The 26,470-nt window shown below is 46.0% G+C and overlaps 1 protein-coding gene across 1 annotated transcript; it reads right to left on the bottom strand.

Annotated features, from left to right (window-relative positions):
* Positions 1–1,113: 1,113 nt before the first annotated feature.
* LOC138395212 (kinesin-like protein KIFC1) lies at positions 1,114–20,167 on the bottom strand. The gene is made up of 12 exons (XM_069487804.1): positions 20,103–20,167; positions 10,833–10,970; positions 10,621–10,708; positions 8,482–8,535; positions 8,315–8,365; positions 8,192–8,197; positions 7,707–8,101; positions 5,853–6,632; positions 4,847–5,137; positions 4,671–4,744; positions 4,460–4,535; positions 1,114–1,321 (listed from the first exon to the last, which is right to left on the bottom strand). Exons 1-12 carry the CDS (start codon positions 20,112–20,114, stop codon positions 1,277–1,279), a joined length of 2,010 nt encoding a protein of 669 aa, XP_069343905.1. The 5' UTR covers positions 20,115–20,167; the 3' UTR covers positions 1,114–1,276.
* Between the last annotated feature and the right edge of the window lie 6,303 nt (positions 20,168–26,470).

Raw genomic sequence — 26,470 nt, 5'->3', positions numbered from 1 at the left:
TTCTCAACGAGGTCTCAACCCTTGGGCAATAAAGACTTAAACACTAACATAGTTTCTAACAGCTAAAGGCCACATCCTTGGGAAGACCCTCGCTTCTTTTAACTGGCAGAGAAAACTCCAGGCTGCTAGAAAAATTTACTGTTTGTGCTGGCCAACAACCGAAATCCCAGCCTCTGTGGGTGGTTAGGAGCCTAAACTGCATAAGTTCCAGTCAGCGAGCCCAGTTGAGTTTAACAAAGACCAATGCCCCTTCCCAGTTTTTGTAATCTTTTATTTCTCTGACTCTCCTGAGCCCCCACCCACCCACCTTTCACTCCCTTGGTCTCTTTAAAACACTCAGTTACCTCTGTACAAATTTGAGTTGAGTTCAGTCCATGCTAGACTTTTTCCTACCAGGGCGGGTGCAAGGACGAAGAGAGCTGGTACCAGGGGCAGTGACAGCAAGAGCCAGCCAATGGGCAGCGGGCAGGACGGTTCAAACGGGAAGGCAGGGAAAGGGAGGGAGGAAGGAGCCCGCAGTTGGTGGGAGCGCGCTCCGGCCCTGCTCCTGGCCTCCTTGCTCCTGGCCTCCGGTTCCACCTTCCGCACCCACCAAAGGAGCGGTCCTGCCTGGGGCTGGGGTGGCCGATGGTTGGCGCGAAAGTTAACTAGTGATGGTGGCGGGGGTGTGTGTAGCTAGTGGCCACATCGCCTCGATGTGAGTGGCGGGGGAGGGGGCATTAGGAAGAGGAAGATGATCCACACCTGGATCTAGAACCAGAGAGCTGAGGGAGGAAAAACCCAAGAGCCTCCCCCGCCACCCGCACACTCCCTGCAAAACAAACGAATGGCAAAATGGACATCCACAGCTCCCACCTTTACAGATATGAAAAGAACCCTTCTCCTTAGGCAAATGCAATAAAACCTTTATTTTAAAGAATAAAGAACAGTTTAAAATAAAGGTTTTACTGCAGTTGCCTAAAGAATAAAGAACAGTTTAAAATAAAGGTTTTATTGCATTTGATTAAAGAGTAAACAGTTTAAAATAAAGGCCTTATTGTATTTCATTGAAGAATGAACAGTTTAAAATAAAGGTTTTATTGCATTTGTCTAAACTGTTCTTTATTCTTCATACATAGCACCCTCCACCCAATTAAACATCCCTCAGCACCCCACCCCAAGCACACACATATAGCATCTGGATCGTCTTCACTTCCTGCAGGCCTGAGCAGTACCAATACCACACTGGTTCAGCACCCACCCCCAAAGTACACACACACAGCATCTGGATCCGTCTTCACTTCCTGCAGGCCTGAGCAGTACCAATAACACACTGGTTCACCTGGGGGGGGGGAATGGTTAGACAGAACAAAAAAGTTTATAGAGTAACCAAAATAACAATTCTCTCAACATCTCCTCCCCCTCCCCCCAGTGCTAGAGCTGCCCTCAAGGAAAACTGAAGTAAAGGTTCTGAAGGCAGGTTCAGGCTGGTCCCAGTTGTGTTTAGCTCTCCTATGTCCACTGGGCCTGGAGGAGGTGAAAAGGCCCGAGAAGAGATAGAAGCTCCCTACGTGAAGATTGAGGAACAGAGAAGACTCCGCTTCCCAAAAATACCCTGGTCTAGAGACCCCAAAACTCTCCCCCTCTAAAACAATAACCTATTAGATGAATCAGAAACAAAGACTACTGGGGTCCTGTCTAGAAGCCAGTTTGAAAGGGCTCCTGGCCAAAGATGGGACAATTGAACATCAGAAAGAATAGCTGCAAAAGACAGACATCGAATACACAAGCATCTGCAAAATGATAACCCTCAGATAAAAACTCATTGGTCACCTTTGGAAGTTGCTAGGATATCAACTCCTAATACTGAAAATAATAAAGAATCTAGCAATTATCTTGCTTTTTTCATATGAACTGAATTTCAGAGTAACCAAATAGATGGCAAGGGAAAGTTCTCAGTTCTCAGAAGAATCGTTGTTGGGAGGGTGGTGACTTACACCTGTAATCCTAGCACCTTGGGAAGCGAAGACAGGAGGATCACTTGAGGCTGGGAGCTGGAGACCAGCCTGAGAGCAACACAGCAAGAGTTGACTTTATCTCTACAAAAAATAGAAAAATTAGCCAGGCATGGTGGTGCGTGTTTCTAGAGCCAGCCACTGGGGAGGCTGAAGCAGGAGGATCGCCTGAGCCCAAGAGTTTGAGGTTGCTGTGAGCTATGACGATGCCACTGCACTCCAGCCTGGTCAACAGTGAGGCCCTGCCTCCAAAAAAAAAATAAATAAATAAAATAAATAAATAAAAATCACTATTTTAAAACCCCTCAATGAAATGATGGCTCTAGGTATAATCATTGTTTGATAAAATCATTATGTGAAAATGTCAATGAGGAGTTTTCAAATGGATGAAACACCCAAATCTAATGATCAATATATCATTAAAAGTAGAACTAGATATTAGGTGTCTCCTTATATGAAATAGGAGGAAGGGCCAGGCGCGGTGGCTCATGCCTGTAATCCTAGCACTCTGGGAGGCTGGGGCGGGAGGATCGCTTGAGGTCAGGAGTTTGAGACCAGCCTGAGCAAGAGCGAGACCCCATCTCTACTAAAAATAGAAAGAAATGATCTGGACAGCTAAAAATATACAGAAAAAATTAGCCGGGCATGGTGGCGCATGACTGTAGTCCCAGCTACTTGGAAGGCTGAGGCAGGAGGATTGCTTGAGCCCAGGAGTTTGAGGTTGCTGTGAGCTAGGCTGACGCCACGGGCAACAGAGCGAGACTCTGTCTCAAAAAAAAAAAAAAAAAAAAGAAAAGAAACAGGAGGAAGTAAACTGCACCATCTATAAAGTTTTCTTGCCAAGAAATTTGAACCTGATTAAAACCTAATCAAACTTCTAAATCTAACTACCAGATAACAAAAAGTATGGGAGGAAGAGGAATCAACCAGCCAAAATCTAGAATATGATACATTCTATAGGACAAATAACCTTACTTCTTCAACAAATAAATGACATACCAGTGGCAGGGTGGGGTGGGATTCTTACAGATTAAATGAAACGAGTAGATTCTTATAGATTAAATGAAATGAGATATTTCAACCAAACGATGTCGGTGGCCCTTGCCTGGACCCTGATTTGAACAAATCTAATGTATAAAAGACACTTCTGAGAGTCAGGTGAAATTTAACATAAATTGGGTATTAGAGGATATTAAGAAGTTCATATTGTTGGGTGTTAATGTTGAGATAACATTAATAAAAAGTTAGAAAAAACACCACCACCCTTTTAATTGAACTTGTAAGATCGTGAGGGAAATCCTGATCAAAGGAAGATCAGAAAAGGGTGCAGGTGCTGGGCCAACTGGCTGCTCCATGGCAGTCATCCACGCTCACTGGGAGGAAGCCCAAGTGCCACGAAAGGACAGACCTGATCAGACCTCAAATAAAGCCAGAACCCATCAAAGAGCTATATACTCAGGAAAAGGGTGAATGAGAGGAAGAAATTTCCCCCCAGACACAGACAGTAAGGAGACTTTCTGACTTGCTTAACTCTAGGGGAAGAAGCTTAAGTCTCCTTGAGAATTCATGGCCTCGTGGGGTTTGGAGCCTAAATTCATACTACTTGGAATAGTCTGAAAAACCCATAAATCTCCTTTGATCCAGCAATCCCATTTCAAGGAATATTGCCCCAGATAGTTAGATGTAACTAAAGATATACCAAATGTCATATACAAGGGTAGTTAACCTGGTCTTGTTTGTAACAGAAAAAAAGTGGAAACAATCTAAGTGTCCAGTAGAGGGAACTGGTGGATAAATTTTGGTGCATCCACAGAGTGGAGTCCTAGACAGACCTAAAACTAATACGTTGATATCCGTGTGCCGATGGGAAGTAGTAACACTGGCGCCGTTTTGTTAAACAAAACAAGACTCAGAACTACAGATATGTGAGAGAGGGAGACAGAGGCCTTTTATATAAGGAGGGGGAATAAGAACATGCATATGGCTTATATTAGCAAAAAGAAACACTGGAAGGGGTAGAGCAGCGGTCTCCAACCTTTTTGGCAACAGGGACCGGTTTCACGGAAGATAAGTTTTCCACCAACCAGAGGCAGGGGCGGATGGCAGGGCCTGTGCGGCCTGGTTCCTGACAAACCACAGACCAGTACCTGTCCGTGCCCTGGGGTTGGGGACTACACGGGTAGAGGATGGGGTGGACAGTGGTGGTGGTAAAACTTCATTGTGTTGTGTATTACCCCCCATAGAGTTTAGACCTTTTAATCATCTCTAAAAAAAACTTAATTCAGAAGCCAATAGTTAAACATGGAACCAGTTGAGTAGTATCCTAGATGTCTGACAAATGTAAATCCTTTTGGGATAAATGTGCCCTCCTCGCCCAATGGCTTGGTGGACAGAATGAGCTAGGATGGAGAAGCCCAGAACCATCCACGGCTCCTGACAAGGCCTAAGCTTGGTGGTAATCGTACCTTGGAGGCAAAGCGTAGCGAGTTGAGGGTCTCAGAGGCATTCTCTTCTAGCGGGGAAATGTTCACAAACATGAGCCTATGGAAAAGAAAGATGCCCAAGCCCAGCATTAGTGGCCAGCAGAGCCTGAACAGGTCTCCATTCTTCCCCCTTTCCACCCCTCACTCCAACATAGTTCCTACCTGACCCCTGCCATCTATCCCTTTCACTCACATCTTAGCGCTGCCACCCAGAGAGTTCTGCAGCAGGTAGGTGAGCTTGCTGTTCCGGTAAGGCACGTGGGACTCCTAGAGGGTTGAGGAGGGACGAGCGGTTAGCATTGGGCAGGGTTCCACATGGCCAACCCTAACTGGTCCCAAGCTTCCACCTCCCCCTGTTCCCATTCCCACCTTGTTGCTCAGGGCCATGATGACCAGCCCCAATGTAGACAGGCTGCTGTTAATGGCCTGTGTTTCCCGGAGGCGTTCCCGCTCCCCAGGGCCGAGGACTAAGCCAGGGTCAAGCCGCTCACTCCCAGCCAGGTCCACAAAGCTGAGGCGGGACCCACACTGCACGCCTCGGCTAGAGTGTTCCCCAGAGATCTGTAGCTGGAACACACTGTGGCTACGTGATGATCGCTCATTCTGGGCAGTGCGGGCCACAGCCCGGTTCTGATGGGCCAGACGGAGCAGGGCCTCCACCTGCAGATGGGGAATAACAAGGGGCAGAGGTAGGCAGGAAGTCAGTACACATTCATGTCGGGTATGGTAATGAAAATGAGTAAGTCTCGCTACCAAGCTCGGGAGCAACTTCAAAAAAAGATATAAACAGACAAAAAACGAAATTTAAAATAAAAAAAAAAGAGAGAGAAAATAAGTCAGTCAGCCCCTGCCCTCTTAGAGCTTTCTTTCTACCCAGCCAAGAGACAAAATAAAATGCACAGTATGTCTGAGAATGCTAAGGAGTAAAATCACAAAATAGGAAGTGTGTGAAGGTGGAGCGTGGGGCCAAGTTTAGGCAGGACAGCCAATCATGGCCTCACTGCCTTAAGATCTCCAGGGCAGGAGCATTCAGGTAAAGGCTCTGAGATAGAAGTATGACTAGCGGGTTGAGGAACACCCAAGAGGCCAGCATGCTAGGGTGAACTGAACAAGGTGTGTAGCAAGAACTGAGACCTGAGAGACAACTGGCAGGGGGCTGGTGACCCTCCCTGCATCAAGCAGATGTATCACTCCTCTTCCTTCCCTGGTTCTATATCCTTGCAGCCCACCAGCCAAAACTGAACGTGGTACTCTATCCTCCCAACTTGCCCTTCATCCTTCAATTTTCTCCTGCTCCTTTCTCCATCTACTTCCACCTTGTGGCAGCCTGCTCATTCCTCCCCATTCCCCAGTTCCAGTGACCATGGGTCCTCACTTCTTTCTCACAGGAGACAGGGACATATCGAGCATTGGTGACAGTAAGCTCCTCACTCTCTGGCCCTGCACGGCGAATCTCACACTCGCTCCCTTGGCCCTTCCGGGTTCCGGTGGCCAGGAGGTCTCGGACAGTCTCATTGTAGATCTCTACGTAGCTTGCCACAAAGCTGTAGGTCCAACCCTGGCCACTTAGCTCCTGGACCACGGAGAAGAGATGCCGCAGGGCCCGAGGGATCAGCCCCTGCAACTGGGAGTCTCCCCCAGGCCCACCCTCCATTGTGAAGGTCTTGCCACTGCCTGTCTGGCCATAGGCAAAGATGCAAACGGGGTAGCCATCCAGGGCTGATTGGACAAGCATGGAAATCTCCTCAAACACTTCATCCTGTCCACTCCCTGGTGGGAATACCCGGTCAAAGGAGAAGTCGTGGCAGGTGGTGGGGGCTGGTGCCCGACTTAAGGTCCCACGCCGTTCATCAGTCCGGGAGAGGGTAAGGCGGGTTGGAGGATCAGAGGGTCCACCAGGGCCCGAGGGAAACAGGAGGAAGCCAGAGGGTGGAGTAGGCTCCCCTGGAAGGACAGGGCGGACCCGGCAAAATACACGGATGTTGCCCTTAAGTTCCTGCAGCTGGTTGTGCAGTCGCCGGCGCTCCATTTCTAGCCCATAGATACGTTCTCCTCGCTCAGCCAATAAGGCTGCCTGGGTTGTAGCCTCCTGCTGCAGAGATGCCACCTCGGCTCGGCTGCTTGACAGAGCTGCTTCTGATACCTGTAGCCGCCTCTGTCCAGAACAGAAGAGAACATACACAGAGCGTGAGATGCAACCAGGAATAAGAACAAATCATATGGCCAAGATGGAGTAGCAGGGTGGAGGTGGGGTCCCTGTCCCCAAGGACCTCAGAGGCTGGTAAAGAAGGAGAGATGAGGCCGGGCGCGGTGGCTCACGCCTGTAATCCTAGCACTCTGGGAGGCCGAGGCGGGTGGATCGCTCGAGGTCAGGAGTTCGAGACCAGCCTGAGCAAGAGCGAGACCCCGTCTCTACTAAAAATAGAAAGAAATTATATGGACAACTAAAATATATATATACAAAAAATTAGCCGGGCATGGTGGCGCATGCCTGTAGTCCCAGCTACTCGGGAGGCTGAGGCAGTAGGATCGCTTAAGCCCAGGAGTTTGAGGTTGCTGTGAGCTAGACTGATGCCACGGCACTCACTCTAGCCCGGGCAACAGAGCGAGACTCTGTCTCAAAAAAAAAAAAAAAAAAAAAAAAAGAAGGAGAGATGAGAAAACAGGGAATCATGGTACTAGGACGAGGAGTGCTATGGGAATAACTAGGAGGGGCACAGGAAGATGACATAGGCTGACACCCAAAAGTATAGGGATAAACCAAGGGAAAGATGGAGTGGAGGAAGGACATTCCAGAAAGAGGGAAGCACATATACTAAATGCCCAGAAATGAAAGTTGAGTCATTTAAGAGATTGCAGGTAATTCAATCTAGTTGGTGCTCACCGGGAAAGAGTGAAATGGACATGGAGAAGGGAGAGAGAATACCAGGGGGATTTGTGGTCAGGATGGGGACTTGAAGAAAGAGAGGGGCATGGAGGACTAGGGGAAGACATGGATCCAGGTGGGACCTATTCAAACAGAGTCAAGGGTGGCGAAAAGTGTGACAGAAAGCAATACTGTCAGGAGTGGGCTAGGGGAGAAATGGGTAGAGGACAGAGGTATACTGCTAGAAATAGGTGGTCAGGGGTTCTCAGCCCAAAAAGACTTCAGGAGTACCTGGAAGAGAGGGGAGGCACGAGCTCTGCTAGGAAAGACAGGCTGGGCACTTGATGAGAATCTGGCCCTTACCTCTTGTTCCTCCAGTCGGGAGGTCAGTTGCCTCCGCTCCTCCTGCAATTCCAGCTGTTCTTTCTGGAGCTCCTGAACCAAGCCCTCCTGAGTGCCCAGTCGTGCTTCCAGCTCCAGGACACGGGCACTGAGGTTCTTCAGCTCCTGCTGGCCCTGCTCAGCCTGGGCCCGTACCCTGGCCAATTCTCCTTCCAGTGTCCCACGCTCTATCCCCAGGGTCTTGGCCTGTTGTTGGGCATCTCTGAGCTGGTCCTGCAGCTGCTGGTTTTCCTTGTCCAGTGTTTGAGTCCTCTCATGACAGCATTTCAGCTCTGCATTTAGGTCACATAACTGACCCCTTAAGTCCCAGGCTGGACGTTTGCTGGGTTTCTTCCCTCCCACCATGGGAGGAACAGCTGATGTTAAGATGGGCACAGAAAGGACAAAGGTCAGTGAAGTCCTGGCTCTATATCCCTCCTCCCTTCTGGCCTTTAAGGCCTCCATACCTGATGCTACATCTATCTCCTTCCACTCCAGACAGGGAAGAGACCACATGGATTTTTCTGGGTACTCACCACCTCCTCTTCCCTATCCCAGCCTCTCACCCAAGGGTTACATTTGTCACCTACTGCCAGGCTTCTGGACAGCAACAGCGGGGACTGGCTTCTGGTTCTTCACCACTAGAGAAATGGGGAGTTGACAGGAATTATGTGGGCCAGTGTCCCTCCACCTCCATCATTCTCCCTTTACATATACCCCAAATCCCTTCTCAGCCCCAGCTCTTAAGCACTATTACCTGTGGCAATGGCTGTGGAACACCGAGGCCCTGTCTTCTTGGAAACTTTTTGAGCTGTCCGAGATATGGGAGAGAGGAAAAAGTAGAATGATCACTCTGAGGGTGGCATGTACACTTGCTAGGCCAAAGGCACAAAGACAGGGCAGGTGCTTTTCCTGGGAATTAGAAAAATGATAACTTCCCTCATTCCCTGAGTCTGGCTAGCTCCTAATGATATCCCTCCTGGGATCAGAAATTATAGTCATCCCTAATTATCCAATGGGATTGGTTCTAAGACCCACCCAAGAATACCAAAATGCAATGATGCTCAAGTCCCTTATATAAAATGGTATAGTATTCTACATCCTTCTGTATATTTTAAATCATCTTTAAATTACTTTTAAAACCTAATACAATGTAAATACTACATACAGTTATGTGCCACATAACATTTTGGTCAACGACAGACTGCATACACAGTGGCAGGCCAGTAAGATTATAATGGATCTGAAAATTCTTATTGCTTAGTGGACATCGTAGCCATCGTAATGTCATAGCATTACTCACCTGTTTGTGGTGATGCTGGTATAAAAAAACCCTGTGCTGCCAGTTGTATAAAAGTATAGCACATACAATTATGTACAGTACATAAATTACTTGATAATGACAATTAACAACTATGTTACTGGTTTATGTATTTACTATACTATACTTTTTATTGTTATTTTAGAGTATACTCTTTCTACTTAGAAAGACAAAAAGTTAACTGTAAAACAGCCTCAGGCAGGTCCTTCAAGAGGTATTCCAGAAGAAGGCATTGTTATCATAGAAGATGACAGCTCCATGCATGCTATTGCCCCTGAAGATCTTCCAGTGGGACAAGATGTGGAGGTAGAGGCAGCGACATTGATGATCCTGACCCTGTGTAGGCCTAGGCTAATGTGTGCTTGTGTCTTAGTTTCAAGCTTGTTTGGGGGGGTGTGGGGGGGATAAATAAAATTCTTAAATTTTTAAATATAAAAAAGCTTATAGAATAAGGATATAAAGAAAAAATATTGTTGTACAGTTGTACAATATATTTGTTTTTTAAGCTAAATGTTATTACAAGGAGTCATAAAGTTAAAAAATTTTTAAGTTTATAAAGTAAAAAGTTATAGTAAGCTAAGGTTAATTTATTAGGAAAAAAAGATTTTTTAAAAAATAAATGTAGTGTAGCCTAAGTGTACAGTGTTTATACAGTGTGCAGTAGTGTACAGGAAGGTCCTAGGCCTTCATATTCACTCGCCACTAACTCACCAACACCCAGAGCAACTTAGAGTCCTGCAAGCTCCATTCATGGTAAATGCCCTATACAGCTATGCCATTTTTTATCTTTTACATTGTATTTTTATCATACCTTTTCTATGTTTAGATATGCCTAGATACACAAATACTTAGCATTGTGTTAAAATTGCCTATAACATTCAGTATGTACAGTAACATGCTGTACAGGTTTGTAGTTGAGGAGCAAAAGGCCATACCATATAGCCTAGGTATGTAGTAGGTTATACCATCTAGGTTTGTGTAAGTATACTCTGTGATGTTTGCAAGATTATTAATTTCTAAGAACACATCCCTGTTATTAAGTGACACTTGACTATAGTTGTTTTACCGTACAGTTTTTAAATTTGTATTATTTTTTTGTTGTATTGCTATTTTTTATTTTTTAAAAATATTTTCAATCTGTGCTGGTTGAATACACAGATGCAGAACCCACAGACACGGAGGGCCAACTGTATTCAATGTATCAAGAAGCAACTTGGACCAAGATAAGTAAAAAGAGCAGGAGGCCAGGACCATATCTAAAGTATGCTACCATTTGTATAAAAAAGTCAGGGGGAAAGAGGTATTTGCTTAAATAGGTATTTGCTCGAATACCTATAGAATTTCCCTGGAAAGACATGCAGTTGCCCCTGGGGAAGGGAACTGGGCAGCTGGGGGACAAAGGCAGAGTGGAGACTTTTCACTGTACAACAATCTTTGTGTACTTGGACTTTTGAACCCAGTGAAATGTTACTACCTATTCAAAATAGACTAAAATTGAAAGAAAAGAAATAAGTGAGTTGAAGAGCACTGGACTTCCATGCCCTTGGTCCCTCCCAACCCACCCCTAGAGCCCACCTGTGGTCTGTGGCACTGTGGTGAGGGGTGGTGCTCTGGAGTAGGACGTGGCAATTTTGGTTGGTGCATCCAGGCCTCGTGTCCGCTTCTGGGGAAAGATAAAAACGGGGTCTATAGCCACCCTCTCTAATTGGTTTATAATCTCTTTCTCTCTCACGTGCGCGCGTGCACACACACATACATACACACACAGCTCTCCACACTCAGCTCACCTTCTTAGGCTCCAAGGCATCCTCCATCTGGTCAGGTCCCCTCTTGAGTCTGTTTTCTGAGAGAGGAAGCCGGGAAGAGGCCTTAACCAGGGGTCTCTTCAGCTCTACGTTCCCCTTCACTTCTAACAGGGCGGGCTTCTGTTGGGAAAAGAGACCCTTAAGACAACACCCAGGAGCCCAAATGTTCCAAGACCTTCCCTTCTTGGCTCCCCCAGCCTCAATTCTCAACATCACCACCAACAAGCATTAACTGAGTACCACATGTGTCAAAAGGTAGAACTCACAGATCGTGTGCCAGCCAAATAGCACGAACAGAAGTGGGACATAACATAAAAGTGGGAACAATCTCTAAGGGGAAAGCTGGATGGATGTTAGGGCTGAGCTAACTTTAAGGGTAGTACTTAAATAAGCAAACAGAAATGGACACTCTTTTCAGAAGGCAAAAACTCAAACACGCACATGGTACCACTGGGAAACCAATAGAACATTTTAGCTGGAGCTGAGAATCATAAATAAGGGAAAGAGTGGAAGACAGATAAGGCTGAAGATTGGTTGGGAGAAGCAGGTAACATTTACTGAGCACTGTTTTAAATGCTTTACCTGTATCAATTTACTTAATCTTCACAGAAGCCCATTTTGGGAGGTGCTATTATTAATTCCATTTTGTAGATGAGGGAAGGAAGGCACTAAGAGGTGGAATAGTTTGTCTAAGGTCATCGGCAAGTCAAAGGCAGAGCCAGAGCAAAATCTAGATACTCTGGTTCCAGAGGCCACGTGTTTAACTGGCTAGACCACAGTACCTCACAGGACTTTGATGCCAGGCTAAGGAGGCATTCTCCCTCATACTGTGAAGAGCCAGCTACAGTTTTTGATCAGGCATGTAAACAAATATACCATGGAATCTATTATAAAGAACAATAATGAGTTGTAAGTAGGCTGACTTGCATGGGGAAGGCTAGAAGTAGCATACCAATTTGGCGACCGCCAAAGTATACGGCTGAGGGAGCTGTGGGCAAAGACACAGAGATCCTGTCCTTTAAGCAGCCTAAAATTCAGTGCCTGGGGATTATGCCTACCCCATGGTTTCTCTTATCTAGAGTGAACGACCATTCTGGTTTACCCAGGACTGAGGAATTTCCTGGGACACAGGACTTTCAGTGCCCAAACCAGATCATTTGTATGCAAACCAGGACAACCGGTCACCCTACTCCTATTCCACCATCAAGAAAGCACAATACACAGAACAACTTCTGATTTTTCACTATAGGTAACTTTTAATTCCAAGGCCAGTCTCTCTCTGCTCTTTAACTTACTTCATTTATTCAATATTTACTAAGTGTGACATGCCAGGAAATGATCTGGGTTCTGGAGTAACAGAGATCGTCCCGACTCTCAAGATGCTCAGAGGACAGCAGGGAAGAGAAGCATTTAAAGAGATGATTAAAACTTTACTGAGTATTACAGTGGATGCAGAAGCCATGGATATGGAGGTCTGACTGTATTTTTTGGCTTAGTCCTCAGGATGAAAAGGAGCTAGTCTGATGAGTTTGGGCTAAGGAAGAGCATCCCAGTCAGAAAGCAAGGAGGGGTGGCATGTTGCACTAACATTTGCTAACTGGCTGCTCTGTGCCAGACATTGTTATAGGTGCTAGGCTGAAGGTAATGAACATAAAGTCCCTGCCTTCCCAGACCTTACTTTCTAGGGCAGTCTTTTCAAACTGGAGTACTGCAAGAGAATTACATTCTATAGAAAATGATCTATTTTCTCAGTTCTCCTAAGGATGTACACAGCTCTCACCATTCTATATGCATAAGAGAGAAGTGAATTCACTAGATGCAAACAAAGGATGCCTTAGGACATTAGAGATCAATTCTAAACAGAAATCCATCTGAGAGAACCAGGTGAGCCTTAAAAAAAGCTAGGCAGTGGGACAAGGTAGTGGGGCTGGATTACATGAAATCAAGTATTGATCCAACTAGGACCTGGCTTGGGAGAGGGAGGGAGGGTGAAGAGAGGAGTTCAGGCTGACTCCAAGGTGCCTGCCAAAGTTCCATTAATCAAGATCACAGGAGGAAGAGCTGATTTTGTTTTTCTACCCCCCCCCCCCCTTTTTTTAGAGAAAGGGCCTTGTTTTGATACCCAGGCTGGTCTCAAATTCCTTACCTCAAGCGATCCTCCTGCCTCAGTCTCCCAAATTGCTGGGATTACAGGTGTGAGCCACCACACCTGCATGGTTTTGTTAACTACACTTTTTATTTTAAGATCATTGTAGATTCACACGTAAGAAATAACACAGAGGTCGGGGCGGTGGCTCATGCCTGTAATCCTAACACTTTGGGAGGCTGAGGTGGGAGGATTGCTTCAGGTCAGGAGTTTGAGACCAGCCTGAGCAAGAGTGAGACCTCGTCTCTACAGAAAAATTAGCCAGGTATTGTGGCGCATACCAGTTAAGTCCCAGCTACTCAGGAGGCTGAGGCAGGAGGATCACTTGAGCCTAGGAGTTTGAGGATGCAGTGAGCTAACACCATTGCACTCTAGCCCAAGCAACAGAGTGAGACCCTGTCTCAAAAAAAAGAAAAAAGGAAATAAAAAGAAAAAAAAGAAAAGAAAAGAAATAACACAGAGAGATCTATCTGAGAGTACTTGAAGAGCTTGTTTTTAAGAGATGCTAAGTTTGGCTTTGGGAAACTGAGTTTGAGCTGCCTGTGATACAATGAGATATACATTCAAGGATGTTCATAGATCATTATAGAGAAAACTATGAAACAATCTGATACCCTGCTTTTTGTTTTTAGTTTACTTGTGTATTGTCTTTCCCTACATTAGATTGTGAGCACCATAAGAACTCATCTGTTTTTTTTAATAACTCTATAACCAGAGGGCCTAGTACAATGTCTGCTACATGGTAGGACCCTACAATTCTTGAAGGAATGAAATCAAATGTCTGTCAGTGGGGGATACTTAAAACAAACTGATAGCCAAACATGGTGGCTCATGCCTGTAATTCCAGCACTTTGGGAGGCCAAGGCGGAAGTATCACTTCAGCCCAGAAGTTTGAGACCAGCCTGGGCAACATAACGAGACCCTGTCTCTACAAAAAAATTTAAAAATTAGCCAGGTGTGGTGACGCACCTATAGTCCCAGCTACTCAGGAGACTGAGGGAGGAGGTAGGAGGATCATTCAAGTCCAGGAGTTCAAGTGTGCAGTGAGCTATGATTGTGCCACTGCACTCCAGCCTGGATGACAGACCAAGACCCTGTCTTTTAAAAACAAACAAACAAAAACCCCTGATACATCCAAACCATTGGCTTCTACACAAATAAAAAAGAAAAAAAGAGATGGCATTTTTTCCCTACCACCTGCAGAAATGTGCAAAAATAATGCTTATTTTTGATTTAGTTTAATCAAATATAGTATGAAAACCAAATTTTTCTTTAAGTACTCCGAGGTTGAACACTAAATTTTTTAAATAACCTGTGCCCTTCCTCCTTTTATACTACCATAGTGGATCTGCTACAAACCCTATTTCCTCAGAATTTATGTGGATTCAGAAAATGTGTTCAAAGGTTTGTTTATTCAGGACAACTTCAAAGAGTACAGTATTTATTTTTCTCCCACCTATGAAGCTAGACACGATGTCCTCCAACTTTCCACAGTGAAAAGCATAAGTGCTTAATCTACTATAAGAACAGACATTCATACAACCCCTCCTACATGCACTTTATAAGATCACAGATGGATGCCCTGCTCCTAGGGCAACCCCTCCACCTGTGCACCATATCCCACCCTCCTCACCAACTCAGGAACATTGCTTCAGCAACCCTCCTTTCCCTCCTGTACACCATAAACTTTTCACTCTACTGGATCATTTCAACTGGTGTACATGTAACACATGCTATTATTTCTTGCAACCTAAAAGAGTCTCTTGGCCGGGCACAGTGGCTCATGCCTGTAATCCTAGCACTCTGGGAGGCCAAGGCGGGCGGATCGTTTGAGCTCAGGAGTTCGAGACCAGCCTGAACAAGAGCGAGACCCTGTCTCTACTAAAAATAGAAAGAAATGATCTGGACGGCTAAAAATATATAGAAAAAATTAGCCGGGCATGGTGGTGCATGCCTGTAGTCCCAGCTACTCAGGAGGCTGAGGCAGTAGGATTGCTTGATCTCAGGAGTTTGAGGCTGCTGTAAGCTCGGCTGACGCCATGGCACTGTAGCCTGGGCAACAGAGTGAGACTCTGTCTCAAAAAAAAAAAAAAAAGGAGTCTCTTGACTCTGCTTTCCCTGCCAGCTACTAGATCTATCCTTTTTCCTTGCTGCTCTTTGCAGCAAAACTCAAAACTATTGCCTAAAGAGTATTTGCTGTGTCCAATTTTTCTCCTAAAGCCATTCTCCTAAAGCACTAAAACTGCTGTCCTTAAGATCACCAGTAACTTCATGTTGCTAAGGCAATTCTTTATCTTCATGTTTCTTGACCCATCAAGCAGCACTTGATACAACTGATTGTTCCCTCAATAGACTTTCTTTCTTCATTTAGCTTCCAGAAGACAAACTGTGATCGGCAACCTCACTCCCTATTATAGGCATGCGCCACCATGCCCGGCCAATTCTTTCTATATATTTTTAGTTGTCCAGCTGATTTCTTTCTATTTTTTCAGTAGAGACGGGGTCTCATTCTTGCTCAGGGCACCAATAAGGCAAGGAACTAAGTCAACCAGTCCCACTGGGCAGGAATCTGCAAAACCTGAGGAAGGAGAGAGAATGAGGAGTCCTTCAGCTCAGATTGTCTCACTCCCTCTCTCTCTTTCCTATATCCCGAAGCAGCAGCAATGATGAGAGAGACAACACAAAAGGACATTAGCAGGGATGTGGCTTCATATAACAGGTTCTATAAGCAAAAAAATACTTTCTCAATAATGTTTTTGGTTCCCTCATATTTCAATGAGTGCTCAGTGTTCACATTATGGTTGGGGCTGGCAGCTCTAAGTGGCCTTGACAGTAAGATTTATCTCAGCCTTGCTAACTTAGCAGCTACAGTCTCATTAGGCAGAAAATAGAGAACTCTTTAGCAAAATTTGCTGACCAGAACTTTGTAACTTTCTGTTGTACTGATGCATTCTTTTGAGTTTCTTTCCCAGGAATGGCGGAACCTCCTATAAAGCCTCATACCACCTGTTTGTCCAGAGAAGACAAGACAAGCAATAGTCCACCATAGACTGTGTTTGAAGACCCACTGAGCCTGCGTATAAGGTTGAAAGAATGACCAATATTAATCCCTAGCTTGTTATAATACTAACATCTCTGCCCTGGGAGGGACTTATCTGCCATTTTTTGATCATGGGATGTACGTACTAGCATGATTTCTCACTGTGCTTGTGTGCCCTGCACTCCACTCCAAACACACAATGATGCTCACACCCCTCATGCATTATTCATTTCGCCTGCCGAAAAACTCCTTGACCTTTTTGGTCAGGGAGGTAGATTTGAGGCAGTTCATACCTCCCCCTCCCAGTTGATGCATCCGTAGAAATAAATCCTTTTCCTCCTGACAATCCTCATTGTCTCAGTAATTGGCTTTCTGTGCAGTGGGCAACACTGAACCCCCCCTGTGGGTTCGGTAACAATTTGGGGGCTCTTGCAGGATGTGTTGCTGGTGGCTTGGAGACTGTGGAGCAGGGAGAAACTTTAAAGCCTCCCTTGCACCTGCCCAGCTGAGTTTCTGCCACCAGCTTCGCTGTCGCCAGTCCCAAACACATCCCTGATTGTCAGGGAGGAAAGGATCTTTGACATTCGCGTCAGGACAGGTGAGTGCTATTTTAAGGTATCTCACAGGGGAGTAACTCATCTCACCATCTGGGGAAATTCTCTGGAATTCCTGTCTGGGTTGGAGGCCTCACCAGAAGCCTCAATCATTTGGGAGAGCAGGACCTGCAGGCTCTTCTCTCCATTTAGGGAATTTCAGGGGAAATCCATTTGGGTTGCAAGCCTCAACCACTCATTTGGGAGAGCAGGACCTCCAACTGTATTTAGCTCTCCCTGGGCTTATTTGTTAGAACTGCAGTCCACTTGGTGTGTGAGTGTGTGTGTTTGTGTATGTGTGACTATGGGAAATAAGAATTCGATCCCTAAATGTAAAAGCTGTACACTGGGAATCCTCTGACTCTGCTGTTGGGGTTTTATGCCATTTAGACCCAGGAAGATTGTTTGTGGTAATGGTTGGTTTGAGATAAGATTCTTGAAAACTTCTCTCCAGTCTCTCTCTGCAGAAATTTGTTTGGAAGTATTCTATCTGTTTTGAGTTTTGCTTTGTCTAATGTGGTGTTCCCGGGCTTGTGTTTGAAACCTTTGAAGTCTCTCTTTGTAATGAGTATGTGACATATAAATGTATTGTCTATTATAAAGTTTAAAGAGATGCCAGGTTTTCTAGGACTCCAGCTGGTCTCCACATACTATGTTTTGTTCTTGTGCGTGTTTAAATTGATGGACAAATTACAAGAAAATCTCACAGTTCAAACGGTCAATCTGCCACCATAGAGTTAAAATGCAAAGTTTGTTAAACTGTATTTTTTGCCTGGTAAAGCTGCCGTTGTTAGGTTACAGAGTGTTGAGATGGAGCTCACTGAATTACGTCATCATAAATTCAAGGCCAACCGAGAACAGCCAGTTACTCGTTTGAAACTGAAGGAAAATAAAGGTTAAAGAGGCCTTTTAAAAAAACTCAAACTGTCATGAAAACTGCTTTACCCAAAACTTTAGTTCATAGTTTTCATTACATTACCTATTGGGACAACTAAAGTTTGGCCATATGAACAAGTCCCAACTTTGTCAAAAACAATTTAATCCAACTGTCTTTTACAAATTGGTCTCAATATGGCTATGAGCCTATAAAGAAAAAATGGTATATTTGTGCAATACTGCCTGGCCTCAGTATACCTGCAGGTCTAGGGAAACATGGCCCCTTAATGGATCATTATGCTACCATATTATTCTCCAATTAAATTCATTTTGGCACCGTGTTGGGAAATGGGATGAAATCCCTTACGTACAGTCTTTTACACTTCTGTATCAAAACAAGCCAGATCAAATTAAATATAAGATTCTAATACAGAGGACAGAAGCTTTCAATCTTGGGGAACAAGAAGCTAGATCTAAAAACCCCATCTTGACAACAGAAGAAAATGCCCACGAAGACCTCTGAGCAGCTGCAGCAGCAGCTCCAGCTGTGCCTGTGCCAGCGGAAGCTTCGACTGCAGTTCCAATTACTCTCAGGGATCCCTCCCCTAATCCTCCTGTCCCCACCCCCTTATGACTCTAGACCCCTTTCTTCACCCCTGCTGGCTATCTATCTTTCGCTTTCTTCCTTCTCTGGGAATAGTCTTGGGAAGCACGAGGACATGGTCTCTCCTTCACACACTCACACGGTGCACAATTTGGCTGGGGTCCTTCCTCCTTTCCAGCAGGGCAATTTCCTTTGGGATGGGTCTCTATAGGAGGAATAAATGAGAATGAACAACCGGCTGGATTAATGTGGGTTTATAGCCCATTTACCACTTCTGATTTGTATAGTTGGAAACAGAATAACCCTGCCTACAGGGATGATCCACAGCATATAACTGATCTGTCTGAATTTACTTTGGTCATGTATCACCCCATATGGGCATATATCCAGAGCCTGCTTAACATACTGTTAATCTCTGAGGAGCATCACACTGTCTTAGAAAAGGCTCAAGAAAAAGCTGACCGAATGCATACAGAAGACCCAAATAACCAGGTGAGAGCTGGAGCTAATCTGGCCATTCTGACGAATGACCCCAACTGGGACCCAAACAATGGAGAGGAAGGTAAGAGTCAACATTTTCAAGACTGCATCCTAGTTGAGCTTAGAAAAGGAGTCCCCAAAATTAAAAGCCTGAACAAAGTTCAGGGAATAAAACAGGAAACACATGAAGATCCCTCAGCCTTCCTAGAAACGATTATGGAAGCATATCAGAAATACACTGATGTAGATCCAGAAAGTCCTGATAATTCAATGTTAATTAATATGAACTTTTTTGGCCAGAGCATGCCTGATATCCGGCAGAATTTACAGAATTTAGAGGGGGTTCTTATCTTGCCCATATCTCATTTAGTTGAAGTGGCCTATAAGGCTTTGTAAACCATGAACAAAAAAAAGAAAAAAGAAAGCTATTTGAAATAAAACAACACACTAAAGAACAGCAAAAGAGTGATCAAAAACCTACTGTACAATTGATAAAGCTAAATACAGAAGATATGGAATGACAGGTCCCTAGGGCTCCCCGGAATTCATGGGAATTACAGCCAGTGATGAATATTTCCCACAAGGAGCCCAGCGTAACCATAAAAGTGGAAGAAAAACTGATTAATTTCCCAAATTTTTTTTTTTTTTTTTGGAGACAGAGTCTCGCTCTGTTGCCCGAGCTAGAGTGCCCTGGCATCAACCTAGCTCACAGCAACCTCAAACTCCCGGGCTGCCTCAGCCTCCCGAGTAGCTGGGACTACAGGCATGCGCCACCATGCCCGGCCAATTTTTTCTATATATTTTTAGTTGTCCAGCTGATTTCTTTCTATTTTCTCAGTAGAGACGGGGGGGGGTCTCGCTCTTGCTCAGGCTGGTCTCGAACTCCTGACCTCAAGCGATCCTCCCGCCTCGGCCTCCCAGAGTGCTAGGATTGATTACAGCCGTGAGCCACCGCGCCCGGCCAATTTCCCAAATTTATAACAGCTGCAACCTACTCAGTTTTAAACTTTAAATTAGCTAAGCTTACTAAAGACTCAACGCTGGCAACTGGGTTATCTGGAAAACCCTCCCCAAATTTTCTCCAACCCCTGGATTGTGCTGTTGGGAATTCTCTCCTCAAACACAGCTCGCTATACGTGCCTGAGTGCCCTCTCCCACTGCTGGGTAGAGACCTCAAATAATCTTTGAGAATAAACAAGTGCATATTGCAGTTCCTCCAGAACATGCCTGTGCCTCGCAAGCAGCTCCGATAGCCCCCTTAGCTGTCCTTCAAGAGCTGCCTGTTGTGGGAGGGGATGGGAGGACAGAGACATCCCTTCCGATCTCCCAGAGCTGCTCCCTGCAGTCTCCAGTTGCTCCTCCGCCCCTTTCCACTGCCGAGGGGGCACACGGACCTTCGCTATCCAGGCAGGCATGACAAAGGCCAGCCGAGAGCCGAGTGCTCGACAGCATCCGGGCGGCCAGCAGTCGCCCCTGCCCTTGTAGCTGGACACCAGCGCCCGCCCCTACTCACCTGCGGCTCCATGTCCACGTCCGTCCCACACACGCCGGGGGAGCGCAATGAAAGAGGACTGGGCTCCGGGGATCCCGGGACCCGCGTTCTACCAGAGAACGCTTGCGACGCTATGCGACCGACAGCCCCGCGCCACCGCCGCCCGGTTTGAATTCCAACGGCCCACAGCTGCTCACCGCGCTCCGCATGCAGAGGCCAATCGTCGCCGTCGCTACAGAGAAGGGCCAATCGCAGCGCCCTCCGCCTGCGGAGGCCACACCCCCGCCGGGCCTGCGGCATCCCAGTCGGCGCGAGGGAGGGAGGCAGATTAATTCCACTTCCGGCCCACTTTCTCCCCTCACCCGCCCTTCCTCTATCTGTAATCTCGCTGGATTTCCGCTTGGCTCCGGCGCCGCTTATACGTCAGCAAATGCGTGAAGACGCCCCATGAACGAAACAGGCCGAAAGCAACTGGTGTTGGGGAGGAGGGGGAGGGGGAGGGACGCTAGGGCAGAGGAATCACGCACGCGCAAAGCAGGACCTGTGCGGGGCAAGGGGCGGGGCGAGCGCCTCCTAGCGCCCTGCAGTAGGGAGCGCACTCGTGAGCCCCCACTGCGACGACGGGACTGGGGCTCCAGCGCGGCTTCTGCTGGCGGGGCTTGACCTGGTCTCGGAAGTGGCCGCTGGAGCCCTCGCTCGGGCGTGTGAGGCTAGGTCTGCCCGTTCTTCGGTCATTTCCCGTTTCTCACCAAATTTAGGGGACTTGGGTACAACTTGGCACTCCATGGAAGCCCGACGGTGGACATACATTCGAGACTCAGTCCCTTCTCGCCCCACCTCCTACGTACCTGGGCGCTGTCTCTAGTGCTGGGAAAATGGCTTAGAGCCTTCCGAACCTTGAACACAGGGGAGTGTTTACTGCTTCCATTTTTGAAATATTTTATGTCTTTCAGACTCTGCATATGCATTAGTTCGTTTAATAATCGCAAAACTTCACTGAGCTCTTGCTGTGTGCCAAGTTCTTTGCATAGATAGGTGAAGGAGACAGGTTTAGAAAGGTTAAATGACAAGTACAACGTCACACGGCTGGTTAGGAGTGGATCTAGATCCCATTAACTTCAAAATTCAAGCTGTTTCTGTTAACCCACATTGTCTTTTACAATCTTAGTAACAAAAACAGCAACCCCAGCCGGGCGCAGTGGCTCACGCCTGTAATCCTAGCACGCTGGGAGGCTGAGGCGAGTGAGTTTGAGACCAGCCTGAGCAAGAATGAGACCCCGTCTCTACTGAAAAAATAGAAAGAAATCAGCTGGACAACTAAAAATATATAGAAAAAATTGGCTGGGCATGGTGGCGCATGCCTGTAGTCCCAGTTACTTGGGAGGCCGAGGCAGTAGGATGGCTTGAGCCTGGTACTTTGAGTTTGCTGTGAGCTAGGCTGACGCCACGGCACTCTAGCCCAGGCAGCAGAGTAAGACTCTGTCTAAAAATAAAATAAAATTTATAGTATCTTGCCTTCCAGCTTTTTTCTATGTATGTTGCAGAGTTGAAATTGCAAAGACAAAAAAAAAATGTGAAAAACACTTCAGATAAACAAAATGTGGAATAGCCATAGAATGGAATATCATTCAGCTATAAAAAAGAATGAAGTACCAATATATGCGACAACATGGACGAACCTTGAAAACATTACGCTAAATGAAAGAAGCCAGTAACAAAAGGCCACATTTAGTATAATGCAGAGATGGAAAGTCGGTTAGTGGTTGCCAGGGGCTGGGAGTAGGAAGGAACAGTGATTGGCCAATGGATATGGATTTCTTTTTATGGTAGTGATGACGTTCTAATATTAGATAGTGTAGATGGTTGAACAATTCTTTGAATATATTAAAAAATCATTGAATTGTATACTTTAAAAGGGTAAAGTTTATTTCTTAATGAAATTGTTATTTTTTAAATAGAGATGGGAGTCTTACTCTGGTCTCGAACTCTGGAGCTCAAAGGATCCGCCCGCCTTGGCCTCCCAGAGTCCTAGGATTACAGGGGTGAGCCACCGCATCCGGCCTTGAGAAGAATTTTTTTTTTTTAAATTCATTACATTTATTGGACTTATGCCCAGTGAATTTTCTCAGGTTTGATAGAATTATCACTGCAGACTTTTTCATACTAGTTGCATTAATAGGATTTCTCTCCAGCAAATGTACAGTAAGAGAATTACATTTAAAGGGGCTTCACATTTAACATAAAATAGGATTTTTCTATAGTAATAGTTTTCTGGTACTGAATATACATTTTGATTATAAATCCTTTGATGCTTAATATATTATTTGGAAAGTGCTTATAAATTAAAATAATTAAGATATATTTGTGCTTTTTGCTCTGAAGATATTATGTGATAAAATATTAGTTACCTATAATTCATTGTCCTTCCTTCAAAAGTGGACCACTGCTGAACCCAATCAATCAAAATGAGAAGTATGTAAAAGGGAGGAGAATCACATAGCACGCATTTAACTGCAAGTAACAGGAAACACTGGTGAAGTTGGATGTCAAGACAGTACTGTATTATTGCCAATAGCAGGAAGTCCAGGCTCCGATGGAGCTCCTTTGTGTTCCTCCCACAGTTTGAAGTCAGACTTTTTTTTTTTTTTTACAATACCAAAATGAAGTCAAAGTTGATGCTTTCCCTCTCTGGGCACCAGGGCTGGATGTCTTGCCAGTTTCCCTTTTTCAGCTTAATTGCATTCTGCACTCTATTTTTTTCCCCGAGGTTGTATTCTATCTTGTTTTTCCCCCTGGGCAGAAAGAAATTTTCTGTTTACTGCACTTCTTTCCTTTGAGAAAAGGCAATCCTCTCCAGGAGGAGAAAGAAACCCTGTGCGTGCCCAGGGTGAGAGGAAGGTAAAAGAAGGAGAGGAGGGGGCGGGGGGGAGGAAAGGGAGCGACAGAGGCGAGAGATTGAGATGGGGTGCAGGACAGAGAAAGAAGGAAAGTGGGAGCAAGGGTAAGGAGGATGCTCCAGGCTCTAAATCTCTGGCACTGAGCAAAATGCTTTTCTAGGAGATGCACGTGTGATCTCATTACATCCGTCACCCGGGGCTCCCTCCTCAGGTCTCAGTCCCACCACCCAAAGCGCATTATACTGAGAAGAAACTCTTGCGATGGACTCAAGCAAATAGGTCCCGCCCAGGTGGCTGCGCCGCCAGTCTCGCTGCCTTGCCTCTCCGACCCGGAGGTGGCGCCCAGGCTCGGTCCCCGCCGCTCTCCCCGCGCGGACCCGTTCGACGAACGCACGTCCTCTCGCTGCCTCCACTCTGGGGGAGCAGCCTGCAACCCCAAAGGAGTGCGTGGGTGTGGGGGTGCAGGAGGTTTTCCGGGCCCACAGCTGGTCCAGCTGCCCGTGCCCTCCCCACTACTACTCACACTCCTTCAGGCGCGGAGCTTCGCTGTCAGCTGAGCGTCACCCTGGTGCGCTTGATCGGGGTGCAGACATTGGACTGGGACGGTACTCGGTCTCCAATCTGATTTTTAAAAACTTTTATTTTTTGAGCCACTTGGCCAAAGTCTTTTTTTATCTTTTTATTCTCCTCTTCCCGCCCACCCCGGAAATAGTATAATGTAATTGACCAAAATCTTGAAATAGGAAAATCCTGTTCACTCTACCCGTCCATTTCCTACTGTTACACCTACTGGTGCTCTAGTCTAACACATACCTTATTTTCATTTTTCTAAAATACAGGCCCCAAGTCCAAAGTTATCAAACCATTAAGATGTCTTTTATTTAGGTTTCCTGGAATGGCCACTGTTAACGATATTTGCTCCTTTAATTTACAAAGGAAAGAATAAAAGGAATATTCATGTTTGCTTGACATTCTCCAGATTTTGAGTAACAAATATTATGAGTGCTCTTTTGGTTACCAAACTTAGAATAGCATAAAAAAGACAAGTCGAAATAAAAGTTGAGTTTTCCTAGGTTAATTGTAATAAAGGATTGTATATGTCTAAAGTTTAAAAGACCCTCCTTATTATATAGACTGACACAATAACTGTTAACGCATTGATTTTTAAAAAAGAAAAGTTCTTTGTCAATTTTCAATTACTGACATTCATAATATACTTTATGGGATAAATTAAAGTCCCTGGGTATTTGTTAGTGCCCTGACTCACTCTCAGGACAACTCTCCTTCCTTTAGTTCAGGAGGAGAGTTCATGATTATTTGACCTGTGCTAGGGAACTATCTATGCTCTGTACAAATATTTTGGAAACTCCTTTGTTGAAGATTATTTAATGTTGCTTTTTTGTTTGTTTTTTGCAACAGGGTCTTGCTCTGTTGCCTAGGCTGGAGGGCAGTGGCCTCATCATAGCTCACTGCAGCCTCCAATTCCTGGGCTCAAGTGATCCTCCTGTCTCAGCCTCCCAAGTACCTGGGACTAGAGGTGCATGCCAACACACCTGGCTAATTTTTCTATTATTGTAGAGATGGGGTCTTGGCCTTGCTCAAGCTGGTCTTGAACTCCTGACCTCAAACAATCCTGTCTTGGCTTCCCAAAGTTCTAGGATTACAGGCATGAGCAACTGCACCCAGCCTAATGTTGCTTGATAATGGTTCATATTGAAAAACATAGCTTTTTGCTCTTCCTTTGCTGCCGAAGTGGGTCCGGTCATCTTCTGCGGCATATGTATCCTGCTCTGTAAAGGTGTATCTTCTTCTTGCTCTGTAATCCTATCTTCCTCTCCTCAATAAACCTCATTTTCATGTTTGCCTAAAAAATATGTATAAAAATGATAATTTTTCAAATATTCTATGCTATTATGGTTCTAAATTCATCATCATTATATGACTTTCTCCCAGAAGTTAAATGAGCTCAAATGACTAAATTGTTGTTCTCCCTCATTTAAGCTTGCCAAGCTTACAAGAGATTAAGAAACCAAATATTTATTTATTTTTTTATTTGAGGCAGAGTCTCACTCTGTCACCGGGCTAGAGTGCCATGGCATCAACATAGCTCACAGCAATCTCAAAGTGCTGAGCTCAAGCAATCCTGCCTCATCCTCCTGAGTTGCTGGGACTATAGATGCATGCCACAACGCCCAGCTAATTTTTTTTCTATTCTTTGTAGAGACAGGGTCTCAGTCTTGCTCAGGCCTGTCTCCAATTCCTGACCTCAAGTGATTGTCTTGCCTTGGCCTCCTGGAGTTCTAGGATTAGAGGAGTGAGCTACCACACCCAGTTTAGAATGGATTTTCTTGAGAGGAGCTTCTGGGATTGGACAACATTTCTAAGGTGGTTCAAGAGGCGGGTCATTTAAGTGCCTATATTTACGACAGGGCTTTGGCCCTTCTTCACCTTTTGCAAGTCGTTTTTCAGCCAGTTGCTTGCGCTTGCTCCATTTCTGAATCAGGCAGCAACAGAGTGTGCGGACATGGAAACTAGTGCTCCCGGCAAGAGGCCATGGTGGACCGTGCCCGAAAACTTTCTTGCTCCGACGATATTTGACATGGAAGAGGACCAGGAGGAGCTCATCTTTGGTGAGTGGCTTTTGCCCCCTCCATTTTCCCTTCTTCTGATCTTCCCCTACCTTCCCACCTGCAACCGTCCCAGGTCTCTACCCCCAAGGCCACCTGCCACTCCCCAAGTGCTGGTGGCTTACAGTCCGTCTTGTCCCCTCTTATGCTCACAGGGAAGAGTGACACATACCTTCGCTGCATCGAGGTGCACAGCTACACCCTCATTCAGCTGGAGAGCTGGTTTACAGCCACAGGCCAGACTCGTGTCACTGTAGTCGGGCCCCCCAGGGCAAAGCAGTGGCTGTTGCACATGATGTCGTGTGTGGGGAGCCAGGACTCCTATCGTCACGCCCGGGGTAGGTATCCTTGGCTGAAGGCCTAGTGGAGACTTGGCAGAGTTGCATGGCACCTTGGGTTCTTGAGGAACCACTTGGGTGCCTGGGAATCCAGGTGCTCCCGGAGGCTGTTGGGAAGGGAAGGGCCCATTGTTTGTGGCATGTATTAATAGTTGTTGAGGGAGGGGAAGGTGTTGAGGAGGTGTCAATGGGTCACCTGGGAAGGCCTGGGTGGGGTGACACCCCTGCAGTGTCCCCATGGGAGTTCTGGCCTGCCCTGGGGCTCCAGTCGTGGGCCCTATTTCACCAGCCCTGGGCATTTTCCCCCCACAGGCCTCGAGATGCTGCGGCGTGTCCGGAGCCAGCCCCTGACCGAGAATGACCTGGCGACCTCCGTGAGCATGGAGCCCAACACCGGGGACCTGTCTTTGGCCACCAGAATGAGTGTAACTATCTCTCTTAGTGCTCCTCAGGCTTCCTCTTACCAACTGGCTGGTTGTCACGGGTTCCATCTGAGTTCGCTGTATTCGTGATAAAGGACTGATCTC

This window comes from Eulemur rufifrons, chromosome 15 (genome assembly GCF_041146395.1).
Source record: "Eulemur rufifrons isolate Redbay chromosome 15, OSU_ERuf_1, whole genome shotgun sequence".
NCBI classification, from domain to species: domain Eukaryota; kingdom Metazoa; phylum Chordata; class Mammalia; order Primates; family Lemuridae; genus Eulemur; species Eulemur rufifrons.
This window is presented reverse-complemented; position numbering and strand designations above follow the sequence as displayed.

What these genes read in the sequence shown, in the direction of transcription:
- LOC138395212 (XM_069487804.1), bottom strand. An exon ending in TTCCACAGCCATTGCCACAG is followed by an intron (nt 8,366 to 8,481) that starts GTAATAGTGCTT and finishes CCATTTCTCTAG; the next exon opens with TGGTGAAGAACCAGAAGCCA. An exon ending in CTGGGTGGCAGCGCTAAGAT is followed by an intron (nt 4,536 to 4,670) that starts GTGAGTGAAAGG and finishes TCTTTTCCATAG; the next exon opens with GCTCATGTTTGTGAACATTT.